The sequence below is a fragment of the Triturus cristatus genome, chromosome 10 (genome assembly GCF_964204655.1).
Source record: "Triturus cristatus chromosome 10, aTriCri1.1, whole genome shotgun sequence".
Classification (NCBI taxonomy): Eukaryota; Metazoa; Chordata; class Amphibia; order Caudata; family Salamandridae; genus Triturus; species Triturus cristatus.
In genome coordinates, this window is record NC_140593.1 from 1065014367 (window position 1) to 1065030453 (window position 16087).

The 16087-nt window shown below is 41.4% G+C and overlaps 1 protein-coding gene across 6 annotated transcripts in view; it reads left to right on the forward strand.

The window, feature by feature from the left end:
• Positions 1–16087, forward strand: part of CARD11 (caspase recruitment domain family member 11) — a 935632-nt gene that overhangs the window by 818287 nt on the left and 101258 nt on the right. For 3 of the 6 annotated variants that reach the window (XM_085629202.1, XM_085629200.1, XM_085629199.1), the window contains exon 18: positions 2696–2746. The exons of the other annotated variants lie outside the window; for them this stretch is intronic. In XM_085629202.1, coding sequence (XP_085485328.1) covers positions 2696–2746 — 51 coding nt within the window. The remainder of the gene's footprint in view (positions 1–2695; positions 2747–16087) is intronic. 6 annotated transcript variants of the gene reach the window in all.

Here is a 16087-nt window from a genome sequence, read left to right on the forward strand (position 1 = left end):
AGCGTAAGGGATCGAAGCGACGTTGACCAAAGCCCCTTGATACTCCCAAAAATGTAACGCCATTTCACAGTGCAACAGTGCTAATATGTATATTACGCGGCCTACCTTGCTCAGTTGTACTTCGGCCAACTTTCTTAATGCCTGAGTTTGACAATTCTTGTTTCTTTTTGAGTGTTGAAAATTGTCCCACTGTATATGTTTTTATGTTTTGATGTTTTTGTTAAATTGTATGTATTGAAATATAAATATTCAATTTTGTTATACAAACATAGATGTCACTGTATTTCTATGTTGTAATTTATAAATATTTTCCAATGTGGGGGACCATTGTTATGCAGATGCGCAGGACCACAGGAAGCATTTAGTTTACAGTCCTTGGGTATATGGTATATCACTTTACAAGGGACTTATAAGTAAATGTGATATGCCAATTGAATATGAACCAATTTAACCATGTTGTAGGTGAGTGAGCAAAAGCACTTTAGCACTAGTTAGCAGTGATAAAAAGCACAGCGCGCTAAGACCAGCAAAAACGTATTCCGAAAAAGTGGAGGGGAAAAGACAAAATGTTTGAGGGTGACCCTGCAGAGAGGGCTAGGTCCAACATTTTAGAACACAGACTTTTGCAAAGTCAGGTGCCAGTGATGTTTCTTGCAATGCAATTCCGTCAATGCACAATGTTTGAGCAGTTGTATCTGCTGGCCTGTTCTGTGTGTCGTTCATGCAACCTGAGGTCGTTTTCCTACTCCATTCTTTTGAAGATCACCTCATCTCTCCCAGATTGTACTAGAGCCATACTTCTTAGTCCGCCCCAAATACTTTTCTCGAGCCCTGCTTATCATCGTGTGCCCTGCACCTTGCTTCTGCTTCCCTCATAGCCTAGTAAAGAGCACTACCAATGCTTATTTTGAGCTGGTGTTTGCCAGAGCTCAGCACTTGAACTCATCTTAGAACGTTAGTACTTAATTGAGGTGCTCAAATTAAAGATTATACTGAGTATGCAGTGGTCAGAAAGTTGTACATTTTGCACAAAGGAATCAGTGATGCTTCTGCAGCATTGATAATTGTGAGAGACACAGGCACCTCTTTATTTCAGGAGTAGCATTCCTACCACAAAAAGGGACAGTGAACTCAAAAGCCCAGAAGACCTTTCCAAAGCTATGCCACGCCTTTGATCAAGAGGCGCAATGGCTAGGAGCCAATGGTGTGCAGCTCATTGTCTGATTTGCTCCTGGGACATCAAGGCCAGTGCTATACTTCCTATGTACCTCCCCCTAAACCATGCCATCATATCAGGCCATACCGTTGCAGGGATTCTGCTTATACACAGAACTATGCGTAGAACCCCAGGACCTCAGTGAATTGTGGTGTACCAGAAACTCACCTCAGAACCCAGAACCCAGTATCCGGCTAGCATAAGTGTCCCATTCGTTATCCGAGATTTGGCTCGGCGGTCCCAATGAAAAGACAACCCAAAACAAGGGACTCAGTGTACTCTCAGGAATGGTGGGAATCGGAAATACCTGTTCGTATATTATTCTCACATCAGTCCACAACAAGAATAAACAGAGACACGGTGAAAATAAAAAGAGTTTATTTTTATAGCCCACGTGTCCTCAGATGCAGTACTTTGGCTAATACAAGCAGACAAATGATTATAATTAAAACCATCAGCATCGTTACAATACCATAGAATATAAAAGGAGTGATCATGTTATAAATGACAGTGGATACTACCACCTTCCCTTTACTAAGAAGCTAATATTATTATTATGCTAATAAAAGGTCTCTTAGGCTTGAATAGGGGACCCCATACCTCAAAGATCAGCTTAGTGAAATCACATCACAGGAGCATCAGGAGTCTTCTCGCAGGAAGGCTCGTCTTCGGTCTGAATATTAAACATGATGTCTGCAATATTAAAAGCACCAGCTTTCAGGTATTCGCAGTTGCCTGTGTGTTATGGCTAAATAGTGGGTCGATCAACCTAGAGTGGAAAACATGCATTGTCTAACAACCCAGACTGTTTGTCACACCATGTACAGACCAAGGTCGCTGCGCAGAGCTAGGGATGGTAACAACAGATTGCTTTCGTGTGAGGCAAAGCGCGAGTCAGCAGTTTGTTTAAACAATAACATGTAGACGCAGTGTCGTGCGCAAAAGCAGCAAGATGGCTTTCTAACATCTAACGTGGTTATGCTAACTTAACAATGTATGTATGTATTAAGGGATTCCTTACTACATGCCCCCTTGATCGAAGCACTAACCAGTAGGGAAGAAATGAGAGAACGCAGAGTTCAAATTCGACAGAGCAGAACAAGGCGTATTCAATTTGAAACCAAGTATCGGTTCAGACAAAGTTCGAAAAAGAAAAAGAAAAGGGAGTTAAAAAAAAACCTCAAAAGGGGAAAGGAAAAAAAAAAGAAAATATGCTGCGCTGGCCAGCAATCCAAAGGCACAGGTAATGTTCAAGACATGGTAGAAAAAACATAGTGGACGACAGTTCACTCAATCCACGAACGTGTATGCAGCATACGTGGCAACTGCTTCCAACAGGAAATCGTTTGCAGAGCCACTAAAAGTTTCAGCCATCCAGTTAATCAAAGAAAAGGAACATACATGTCCTTCAAGGTGGTTAGCCAAAATATCGAGTTTTAAATTTCGACCTACAATAATATCGTGTTTTTAATATCGTAGGTACAGAATATCGAAGTCAAGAATATCGATGGACAGAATATCGATCCCAAGGTAAGTAATATCGAAGTAAATAATATCGAAGTAATTAATATCGATGTAAGTAATATCGTAAGTAAAAATTTCGATGTCAATAATATCGATATTTATTTAGTGTAATGTCATTTAATATGTATTTTATTTGTATGTGAAAGATTATTGTAATGTATTTTAATACATTTAAAAATAAATGTTTAGAGATTTATAATTATTTTACATTTAATTTAGCGTTTTAGTATCAGAGCGGGTTGTGGGTTTATAGGGGAATAGGGTGGGAAGTAATTTAATTATAATTAATGAATTAATATGTATTGTTTAATTGGTATTTATGATTAATTAATTGGTAATTAATTAATAATTGGTAATTAATTGATTAATTAATTGTTAATTAATTATTAATTGTACAATTATTTTATTAATTGGTTAATTATATACATTATAATTAGTTTATTATTAATATTTATTTATTGTTAATTAATTAATTGTTAATTAGTAATTAATTGGTGATTTAATTTTATTAAGTGATTAATTGATAATTAAATTAATTATGTGAATTTTAATGTGTAGTGGGTTGTGGGTTTATAGGGGAATAGGGTGGGAAGTAATGTAATTATAATTAATGAATTAATATGTATTGTTTCATTGGTATTTATGATTAATTAATTTGTAATCAATTAATAATTGGTAATTAATGTGATTAATAGATTAATTAATTTTTAATTAATTATTAATTGTAAAATTACTTTATTATTTTGTTAATTATATAAATTATAATTAGTTTATTAATAATATTTCTTTATTGTTATAGTTAATTATTAATTGTTAATTAGTAATTAATTGGTGATTTAATTTTATTAAGTGATTAATTCATAATTAAATTAATTATGTGAATTTTTATGTGTAGTGTGTTGTGTGTTAAAGGGGGAATAGTGTGGGATGTAATTAAAATTTATTTATTTAAATATTTATTTTACATAATTGGTATTTAATAATATTTTTTTTTTTTAAACATTGTTAACATGCAATTTTTTTATAAGAAATTATTAAATTGGTTATAATGTTAATAGAATCACTATGCTATCTAGTGCTTTCCCAACTGTTTTACTATCTGGAGTGGGAATAGTAATTTTTACCCCTACGCTATCCAGCGCTTTCCCTACTGTTGCACTCTCTGGAGTTGGAATAGTAATTTTTACCCCTACGCTATCCAGCGCTTTCCCTACTGTTGCACTCTTTGGAGTTGGAATAGTAATTTTTACCCCTACGCTATCCAACCTTTTCTCTACTGTTGCACTGTCTGGAGTGGGAATAGTAATTTTTACCCTTACGCTATCCAACACTTTCCCTACTATTGCACTCTCTGGAGTGGGAATAGTAATTTTTACCCCTACGCTATCCAACGTTTTCCCTACTGTTGCACTCTCTGGAGTTGGAATAGTAATTTTTACCCTTACGCTATCCAACACTTTCCCTACTATTGCATTCTCTGGAGTGGGAATAGTAAATTTGACCCTTACGCTATCCAACACTTTCCCTACTATTGCACTCTCTGGAGTTGGAATAGTAATTTTTACCCCTACGCTATCCAATGTTTTCCCTACTGTTGCACTCTTTGGAGTTGGAATAGTTATTTTTACCCCTACGCTATCCAACGTTTTCTATACTGTTGCACTCTCTGGAGTGGGAATAGTAAATGTTACCCTTACGCTATCCAACACTTTCCCTACTATTGCACTCTCTGGAGTGGGAATAGTAAATTTTACGCTTACGCTATCCAACACTTTCCCTACTATTGCACTCTCTGGAGTTGGAATAGTAATTTTTACCCCTATGCTATCCAACGTTTTCCCTACTGTTGCACTCTTTGGAGTTGGAATAGTTATTTGTACCCCTACGCTATCCAACGTTTTCCCTACTGTTGCACTGTCTGGAGTGGGAATAGTAATTTTTACCCTTACGCTATCCAACACTTTCCCTACTATTGCACTCTCTGGAGTGGGAATAGTAATTTTTACCATTACGCTATCCAACATTTTCCCTACTATTGCACTCTCTGGAGTTGGAATAGTAATTTTTACCCCTACGCTATCCAACACTTTCCCTACTGTTGCACTCTTTGGAGTTGGAATAGTAATTTTTACTCCTACGCTATCCAATGTTTTCCCTACTGTTGCACTCTCGGGAGTTGGAATAGATATTTTTACCCCTACGCTATCCAACATTTTCCTTACTGTTGTTTTTGTTGAAGTTGGACTAGTAGTTTTATTGTGTCTGATATTAAATATGTTTTGTAATATTTTAGCTATTGTAATATATAATTAATAATAAAAATTATTCAAATTAAAATTATTGATTATTATTTGCTATATGTAATTATTTAATATTTATTAATGTTATTGTTTTATGTGTATAGATGTATTGGTAATTTAAATAAATATTTAATAATTTATATGTTATAGAAATTATTATTAAAAGTAATTATTAAGTAAGTGTATATATTATATATTATATATATGTTTAATTAAAGTTTCATTTAATTATATATATTTATTATAAATTTTACATATTATACAATATATTTAATTATGTTTCTTTGATTTATAAGTATTATTTGGTTTATTTTACATATATTTTTAAACTAAAAAAAAACCGATATTTTTGAATTACGATATTTTTGACATCGATATTAAATTATCGATATTTTTGTACTTACCATGTTGTAGATAGGATGTCGATATTCTTGACCACGATATTTTTGTTGCGATATTTTTGTAGGTCGAATTTTTGTCTTTCGAAATTATGTCATACAATCGTTCTTCAATAAGCGGAGCCTCTAGCACGATCAGAGGGCAACCGACGTGTTCCTCCAGATAGCTCATATCCAAGAAGTCATAGGCAGCCCTTGCGATGTCCCAATTACCCAGGATACCATGCGCCGCACCACAGGCCAGAATCCGAACACCAGAACAGGCAAACTCGTGAGACACTAAGGGCCTCATCAGTCGATCATAATTCGGCACCGGAGACACCATGTTGGTTAAGCACAAATCCACAGGCCATTCAAAGGGACAATCTAGGCAGTGAAAGACAGGTTGCACGCAGGTGAAGTAGGAATACCGGAAGGATAATCCATACGCCAGGCTCAAAGTCGCCAATGGCAGCGTACCATAATAGTCAAGCATCCTGTCACGAAGAAGATGCAGACGGGACAGGTTGTCGTGTGGCACAGAAAGAGCAGCCATTTAGTAGTATGAAAAGTAAAAGTAGCACACCTGCCACCAGCGCCAGAATCAGCGGGACACCGCCAAAGACGCTCGAGAAAATAGAATGAATAAATGCCGGAATCACACCAAAAATAGTTTGGAATGAGGTCACGAGGCCTGAGCCCACAAGTTTAAAAAAATGAGCCAGGCCGGTTGTGGACGAGGCATTGAAAATTGTTTGGATCAAAGCGCCAAAATGCAGGGGGAGGTCAGTATTCAAAAGCGCCTGCACCTCAGTGCGCGTATTTGCTACGTGAAGGACAAACGTTTCACGGGAGGAAGTCAATGGCACCTCCTTTTGGGACAATAGAGCCCTTATTCTGCTCATCTTGTTGAACTCCGCTTTCAAGGTCGGAATCGAAGGCCAGATGGAAACATCCAGCCGCCCACGCGGGGGAGGAAATAGAACAATATTGCAGCAGACTACTCTCTGCGATACAGTTACTATATATGGGATTCCCACCAACATCCCGCAGCAAGCTTCATTATTCAAAATTAAATAACTACCGTTTGCAAGCAGCGTGAAAGATGGTGTAATCACTGGCACTGGGATACCTTTGAGGACGCAGGCCAAATTCGGGGCATGTACATTGCATGCACCGTGTAACTGAATGTGCCTACATACTACAGAATGATCAGGTGTCGAGATACACTCCTCACCTTTCAGATAAACCTCTGTACCGTCTCTTGTACATCTATACATAAAAGGGAGAGACCAAACCTCATGTATGAAAGCGGTACCCAGCTGTTCATATCTACCCAGAGCATAGTGTTTCATACAGGACGTAAACTAAAAAAGCGCGAAAGGGAGCGTGATCAGCCCATGTACTAACCACACGGCTGAATTTAATTCCGCCACAGAGAAAGGTAACGGCTCCAATTTTTCAATGTGTAACAATGAATATGTAGCATCTTTCATGGACATGAACTGCTGCTTAACAGTAAGGTTAAAGGGAAGGAATAATGACGTCGTATTCAGATAGTCCCAGGGGACCTTTCCTGCCTTTAACGTTTGTAATGTCCATGCAAACTGCATAACAGAACGCAACTGGTTTTGACCATGATACAACACAGACATATCATCATGTACAATATCAACAATTGAAGAAACTATATTGTCTAATGTATAAATTCTGGAAGAAAGAGTGTTAATGCTGTTATCTATAACGGCTAATACCTTTTCCATATTTGCTTGATCAATAGCCCTCAATCTTGAAGCCGCCTCAATGTGCGACAATTTCCATACTTCGTTGTAAATAGCATACGCCCACCTCTTGGATCTGCCACCCACAGGACCTTTAACAAAATCATTCAAATCTATTTTGTCATGTAACTTTGATAAATGAACTTTGACAGATGCCAAGGTGGAATGTCGCAGCCAGGATTGACATAATTTCCCTACAGAGTAGGTAGTTACTGTATGTGATGACTCAAACCGAGGGTCTACGCGTTGCTGAGTATACCCCGGTTTCAGACCTAGAAAACGACGTTGACAGGTATCGGAACTGCTTTGCCAAATTAACCATCCTTCACTACTAAATTTCGAAATATTGAAAGATGTATTAGAAACTAATGACTGCAAAGCAGGAAGGGACAGATCTGTGTGGTTATCCCAACTTGGGTAAGCGCCCAGATCCGGAACAGAAGGGGAATTTAGTTTTTTAGAAGTGGCCAATCCGAAACAGGTGGTCTGGAAGATGGTCGAATTTAAAAACAACATATGATTTGGTACAAGACAGGCACGATGTAAAGCTTCAGTTCCCTGAACCTGCCACGGTTTGGAACCCCAAACCGATTTTAGGTCATTGGTAGCCTTCCACAGATCATAACCTTTGATTGACAACTCATCCATAAAGGACTTAGAATAGAGTAATTTGGTGTGTGTCAGTCTAACCTTAGAGGCAGACTCAGGCATCACTTTAAAATAATAGGATGCCGGGTTGGAAACACTGAAATCAGTAAAATAAGTATACTTATCAACCAATGTAGGCGAACTGCCGAAAGATGGGCTGGGACAGTGTTCCCATTGGGTAAAATTCACAAAATTACGAAATGTGTTCGCTTTATGCAGGAAGTGATTGCCATAATGCTGAAAACAATACTGTTCTGCATAGTTAGCCGCATTTTCATATAAATCCTCTGCATCAAAAGCGGCATAATATTTCAAATCAGAAAACAGAGCTTCAATGGCATGAACATCCCAATCATCAGAACGTATGTTCTGCTTAACCACATCACCCATAGAAACACGAAATACATTAGGTACATTGATGACCTCTGTAGGACCATGAATTTGGAATTTAACAGCATCCCATGCAATTCCATCCAAAACGGGCCAGGCAGTAATATTCACAAAAGTCTGGTCCCTTTTCATGATGTGGGACGAGGAGTGGGGGGCCAAAGTTCCATTGATAAGTCTAATTGTTGATCTCTCTTTGAGATAGTGGCCATCCACCAGACGGAAAAACACTATTACAAATCCAATGGACATAAACAAAAAAATACTGAAAAGCACCAGCCAGATGTATGTCCAAGGGGTAATCAAAAAATGTCTTTTGAACCAACTAGCAAAAATAGCAATGTTCGAAGGGGAAGTAGAAGGCAATGAGTTAGTGTCAAAGGAGAAACGGGACTGGTCAACCGCCGTAGATTGTAAAACAGGCGAGTGACCATTTGTAGGATAAGCATACTCAGTCTCTTCGGGCAGACCACCAGCTGGTGGTATTAACAATGGATCAGTAACTGACTGCATCTCGATGGCAACATCAGACAAGGTGTTAGAAGCAGGAACCAACACTGAATTTCTTTGCATCGTCTGGCATGAAACTGCTGGAGTCAGACTAAGAAGTATCGGCCACTCGCTGAAGTTTGACATTGTCAATAGAGATGTACCTGTTTTCTTTGCGACCAGGAAGTGGAGGTAAAATGACTGTTCTTGTACCCTGCACTCCAAGCACTGGAACCGGTGCACGATAAGAGGGGCCGAACTCCTTCTTGTTCTCCACCTTCTCACGGACCAGGTCTCCAACTCGGGGTAGCCAGCCGACTACCGGAATCTGAAGCTCAGCATCAGACGTGGAGGGCAAGTGTTCCTTCGATAGAGTGTCCCTGGCTTCTTGTAGGGTCTGCAAAACAGCACAGTGATCATCTACGTCAAATGGTGCGGTCGACGCCGCCATGTCTAGACCATCAAGGTCTGATTCCGAAGAGCATCATGTATGGGGTCCGCCCACCCAGAGACCTTCTAGGGAGATTATTAAGTGCACGTTGGACGTTATACAAATGGGCTAGCCAATTCCGGCCTGTGCCTAAAACACGTGCTGTCAAAGATTGCTTTAAGTCACGGTTCATTCGCTCCACCACACTATTACCCTCAGGTCGGTAGGGGGACGAAAATTTGACTTGGACCCCCAAATTTCTCATAGCCTCCTTGTAAGCCCTAGAGGCGAACGCAGGGCCCTGATCAGAATGGAAGGTACCACACGCAAAAGTTCCCACAAAGACACGCAAATCCCTGATGACAGTCCGCGAGTCAGCACTCCTTTGTGGCCATACCCAGAGAAAACGTGTGCACGAATCCACTGCAACCAAGATATACTTGTACGCAGTATCAGAAGAAAAAGGACCGCAGTGATCTAGATAAACACAACCAAATGGTTTATTAGATATGTACAACTGTGTTTGTGGTGGGCGCGCAACAGTGGAAGGTTTAATCTGTTGGCAAATGTCACAATCAAGAACATAAGCGCGCGCTTGTTTATATAAACCAAACCACCAATAACGTTGTTGTAACAGAGATATAGTAGCGGACACGCCGGCGTGGGCTGACGCCAACCCCTCGTGCGCTGCTAGTATCAGAGACGGTCTGCAGTCCGCGTTGGGAATAATTCTGTCACCAACGTCGTTAATCCTCACTAACGGGACGTTATCAGGACTTAAGTGATAAAAATAACGAGAAGGAAAACCCTTCGGGTAATCACTTCCCTTCTCTGTAGCAGCAATAGCTGCCAAGATGTCATCATCAATCTTACTTTTGGATCTTGTAACTGCTGCCACTAAGTATGTAGCCACTGCGGTTTTTGCTGCCTCGTCAGCCAAGTTGTTACCGACAGCATGGACACCAAGTCGTTGGTGACCAAGAGTGTGAATAATATTCACAAGAGGGAGACGTTCTTTAAAGTCTGCCACTCGAACCCAAAGCAGTTTATGCTTAATTGTGCTACCTTTGGTATCTCGATAATCATTTTGAGACCAGAAGTGTAAATTGTCATTGTAGGACTGGACACAATAAAAGGAGTCACTCACTATAAGAGTAGTGACTCGGGGATCAGCAAACTCCAGTGCAAGCACCAGAGCCCGAAGCTCCGCCAATTGCACGGTACAATCACCCAATGACTGCGTATGCACGGCATCAGATTGGAATTCACCATTTACGAATGTACCCATGACAATTGCGCAAGCTGCAGAATAAGCATGCCTTGATCCAATCGCCGGCTGCGCCGAGCCGTCAGTGTATATGACACAATGGTAATCTTCGAGCGGGCGCAAAGACAGAGGAGCTGGATGAACGAATTCATACTGTAAGTACTCCTGAGTCTGTAAAGAAGCGTCAAAGATATAAGTGACATCTAGTGACGTCAGAGTCGTGGCCCATTGTATCCACCGTGGATGCAAAGCTTTAGAATTTGGTACACTTGCCTTTGTCACTGCCTCTAGGGCAGGATACGGTGTCACCACCAGTATCTGTTTTCCATGTGACAGTGCGCGTTCTTTAAGGATCGCCATCTGTACTGCTGTCAGAACTTTCTCGACTGTGGAAAAACGCAACTCAGCAGAGGTGTACAAGTGTGATTTATACGCAATGGGGACGGTATCGCCCTCATTGAACGTCAAGTACGTGAAACCCACTGCGCCTGGTACTATTCTTAATACCAGGTTAGTGCGATTATCACGCGTCAATAAGTATTGTGAAGCAAGAAGATCAGCCTGTAAAGACTGAAGAATAGCAGTATGTTCTAGCTGCCAGCTAGACTTCGAAAAAGAAGGTTGTACCAAGGCGTCAAGCGGCTTGATACGCTGGGCATAATCAGGAATATACGTACGACCGAAATTCAGAAAGCCCAGAAAAGATTGTAATTTTTTCAGTGTTGTAGGAGCACGCAGGCATGCGCACTTCTCCAGAAAGTGAGGAGCCAATCCCTTACCCTCATTGTTGAGCTCGTAGCCCAAAAACAACACTGTATATTCCGCGATGTGAGACTTCGCAAAATTAAATTTGTAGCCATAGTCTGCAAAACTCACTATAATATTGTCGACTCGAGACAGATGTGGCATCAGCTCATCATCCGTGAGGTAGATATCGTCAACATAGGAGTATGCGTCGGGGTCTATTCTCTCTAAGAGAGAGACCACGCGAGCGGAAAATACGCCAGGGCTGTTTTTGTAGCCCATGGCTAATCGTGTGAACTGTTTTTGTTTGCCGCCCGAAGTAAACGCCGTCCACTGGCTACTCAGTGTGGACAGGTTATGGCTAAAAAAGCCATTGGAAATGTCAAGTGTCGTTTTAAATCTTTTACGCACGAGACTGTCGACAAGAGCCGAGCTGTGAGTATTTTGTACCGCGCAGGTCCGGCAATGCGAATTTAAGTGCCGGTAATCCAAAACTAAACGGTACGACCCGTCAGGCTTCGTCACAGTGAATAAAGGGTTATTCATAGGGGACACACAAGTTTCAATAACACCCTGATATTCCAGTTGTTCCAGGATTGCAGCGACGTGCGGTCTAGCTTCACGACGCATGGGATATTGGGGTTGAGGCTGGGGCATAGACCGCAATGGAATCTCATGGCAGGGGGACAACCGGTCCCATCCCACTTGAGTACGATACACCGCCGGCGCAAGCGCCATTGCCCACTCCTCAGCGTACACTTCAGCCTGGTCCTTAGGCACCATGTGCGCAAAGGACGGGAGGATTACCTCCTCCCCTCTAGGAGCTTCTAAAATGAAAGCTGGGGGCCAATCTGCCTCCGCTAGGAGGATATCATAGGTGGTAGTCAGATTATCCCAAAAAATCCCCTTTATTGTACGTTGTATGTCACCCTCAATTAGTAAGACTATTTCGTAAAGTCTGTCAGGGGGAGCCACTCTGGTGTCAGCTGTTTCAACAGTAACCAATATATCAGTTGCTGTCGCCACCAGAAATGGACGCAGAGCTTGACGGACTATGGTAATTTCCGCTGCGCTGTCCAGGAGCGTCAGCGCCCATGTCCGGTTCCGAAGCTGTGTCCGCACTATCTGAGGCATACCTTGCCATCAGAGCAGCCACTTTCTTCTTCTGAAACGGGGGTCTTTGTCGTGCAAATTCGTCCTGCTTGCCTTTACCCTCAGTCTGTCGGGGTTGGTCACGTGTTTGTGGAGCACCCCGACCTTTGCCACTGCCTCCGCCACCGGACTGTGAAGCCGATGTTTCCTGTGAAGAACGAGGAGAACGTTGTTCAGAAACCTGAAATCTATCAGGAGACTTAATAGTAGCACGATCACGCAGATCATAAGTGCGCTCACTACCTGACTGAACGGGAGAGGCAGGCCGAAACCCCTGTTTCTTCTGCTGCTTTCCCTGTTGTTTTGACCGCCAACTCTGTTTCGGAAAGTTTGGACGGTCATCCTTACCAGAGGCTTCCGCCTTACCCTGCTGCTTAATTTCGGGAGTTTTGATCACAGGTTTAACTCCTAAAGAGCTACGACCCAAATCTCTGTACACCGACGAGATTATTTTCGCAAACTCCCGCGGCTTATCCTCATCAGCAACTTTCTTCAGTTCATTACGAACTTGGAACTGCATAGCATCACCCTTAAGGTTACACATTATCATGGTAGCCACCAGGCCAAACTGTCCGAGGAGCCGCATGCCTAATTCTATCGCAGACTCCGCTCCGTGGTTATCTTGAACACGTTTAATAACGGAGGGCAGCACCGACATAGACGGAGTGCCAAAGCACTGCGAGTACGTCGCTGCAAAGACCTTGCCCCAGTTTACACAATCATCAATGTCGGGGACCAAGTCTTTAGGCAAACTAATGGTAAGGATCCTGTGTTTCTCCACAGGAGTAGTATTCGGGTAAACCGCTTCTATTTGGTCAAATTTTTCAGCAAGCCAAAAAGGGAAATCATCCCGAGTCTGGGGGCGCTTGCCCATAACAGAATTAACCATAACAGGACTAATGACCACCATGTGGTGGTCAGTAGGCTGTCCCGCAACAGCAGGTGCCCCCGCCTGCACATTGCGTGACACGTACTGTACCAACGCCCTATATACTGTAATAAGGGCAGTGTGTAGTACACGCAATTCAGCCACCGTCACCGTGAGGTAACGGGAATGAGGCGTAAATCCGGCTAGTACCGGCCAAGTGGCCCCTGCAATTGATAAAGGGCCCATTCTCGGCGGTATAACCGCATGGGGAAGGGCGCCATTAAACCAAATAAGATGCTGCCAAGCAGATATTGGTATTTCCTGTGTCCTATACGGTGTATAGTTCGCTGGCACGGCAGTGGCAGTGTAAGAATGAAAGGAGTTATCGTCCTCACTCACTGCCGGAAGCGTCACCCACGAGTAGAACAACTCATAAGGATGAGCCGCATCGGCTCCTACCACAAAGATGACGTTCATACCAGTGTCCAGCACCCCATACTGCGTCAAATGACGTTTCAGAGCTGCACGGCTATGCGCCGCTATTTCTACCGCCATACGGACAAGCTACACTCGAAGTACTCAGTAGCACAAGGGTTCAATAACCTTTTTAATGATCAAGCTTGAAGAAACCTATATCAACAGAAATAGGTAGGTTTAAATCCGTCAGACTTGTTATCCGGAAACAAGAATGAGGGTGTTGTGGACAAATATAAGCACTACTAAGGCGTTTCAACTCATAGACCAAACGTTAGGTGCGCCATGTTGCAGGGATTCTGCTTATACACAGAACTATGCGTAGAACCCCAGGACCTCAGTGAATTGTGGTGTACCAGAAACTCACCTCAGAACCCAGAACCCAGTATCCGGCTAGCATAAGTGTCCCATTCGTTATCCGAGATTTGGCTCGGCGGTCCCAATAAAAAGACAAACCAGAACAAGCGACTCAGTGTACTCTCAGGAATGGTGGGAATCGGAAATACCTGTTCGTATATTATTCTCACATCAGTCCACAACAAGAATAAACAGAGACACGGTGAAAATAAAAAGAGTTTATTTTTATAGACCACGTGTCCTCAGATGCAGTACTTTGGCTAATACAAGCAGACAAATGATTATAATTAAAACCACCAGCATCGTTACAATACCATAGAATATAAAAGGAGTGATCATGTTATAAATGACAGTGGATACTACCACCTTCCCTTTACTAAGAAGCTAATATTATTATTATGCTAATAAAAGGTCCCTTAGGCTTGAATAGGGGACCCCATACCTCAAAGATCAGCTTAGTGAAATCACATCACAGGAGCATCAGGAGTCTTCTCGCAGGAAGGCTCGTCTTCGGTCTGAATATTAAACATGATGTCTGCAATATTAAAAGCACCAGCTTTCAGGTATTCGCAGCTGCCTGTGTGTTATGGCTAAATAGTGGGTCGATCAACCTAGAGTGGAAAACATGCATTGTCTAACAACCCAGACTGTTTGTCACACCATGTACAGACCAAGGTCGCTGCGCAGAGCTCGGGATGGTAACAACAGATTGCTTTCGTGTGAGGCAAAGCGCGAGTCAGCAGTTTGTTTAAACAATAATATGTAGACGCAGTGTCGTGCGCAAAAGCAGCAAGATGGCTTTCTAACATCTAACGTGGTTATGCTAACTTAACAATGTATGTACGTATTAAGGGATTCCTTACTACAATACCTGGTCTGGTACAGGAAAAGTTTAATTAAGCTACCATGCTAAAACAAAGAGGAGCTCTTAATACGTCCCCATGGCAGGCGAATAGCATATTAAGTCGCATTTTCATTCAATTCTTCTACCTTCAGGTTGTAGAAAACAGCACTGGCCCTGCTATTGACACTAGACATGAACCATCCCTTGATCAATCCGTCTCTGCATAAATGTGGAAAGCTGTTCTTTTTTTTTTACAGAGTTTTATATAGCGCAAACTCAACCTGTATCGGGTATCAGAGCGCTTTACACAGCACCAGTTGCCTTACATGAGGACACATTCATTTTTGTTAGGCACGGGGAGATTAAGTGATTTGCCCAGAATCACAGGATGTTCAGCGTCATTACCGAGACTCAAACCCAGTTCCCCAGATTCGAGGTTGACTGCCCTAGCCGTTAGGCCAACTCCTCTCCCCATGTAAAACACATGCCAAAATGGAATACATAACCTTGTATTTCAATATAGCTGTGCAAATCTAGTAGGGACCCAAATGGAATGGGCTAATCTGAAAATTACTACATTTTCAACCTCACTACTTCAGGTTCACCACAATATACAATATTACATTAATACTACGTTGAATAAAATAATCCCAGCAACATGTAATTCAACTCAAGTTCATTTAAATTAATTAAGGAGAATTTACTTCATTTAATTGTCCGGATTGGGGTTCGTTTTTAATGAATGTAACTGACATAAAATTAATTTAGGAATAGAGTTAGGGATATCAGCAGAGTAAGATTAAGGCTTTTACTTATTTAATTTGATATAAATCAATTAATGTTTGTCGGCATTAGGGTTCGCTTTATCGTTTCATTTTAATAAAAAAAACATCATTTAAGAATATGATATGGGCTAACATAAGGGTTAGTTAATGGGTAGCAGCCAAATTCAATTTGATTTGATTTATGATCAAGGTTGCGTTAAGGGTAATTAAAATGTAATTCCATGATCTTACCTTTAATGTAGAGTTAGCTTTAATGTTGGGTGGATAGCAATGTAGGGCCTATGTTGTGCTTGAGGAAGTGATAAATTATTTTAAAACTACCTTGTCAAAGTAGTTGTAGTCGAACTAGTGATCCAGATGAGGTAGAACCACAAGATACCCGAGCCCCGAGAGAGTGACATATATATTTATATAAGTAAAGGACACGCACCAGCGGCTGCAGCA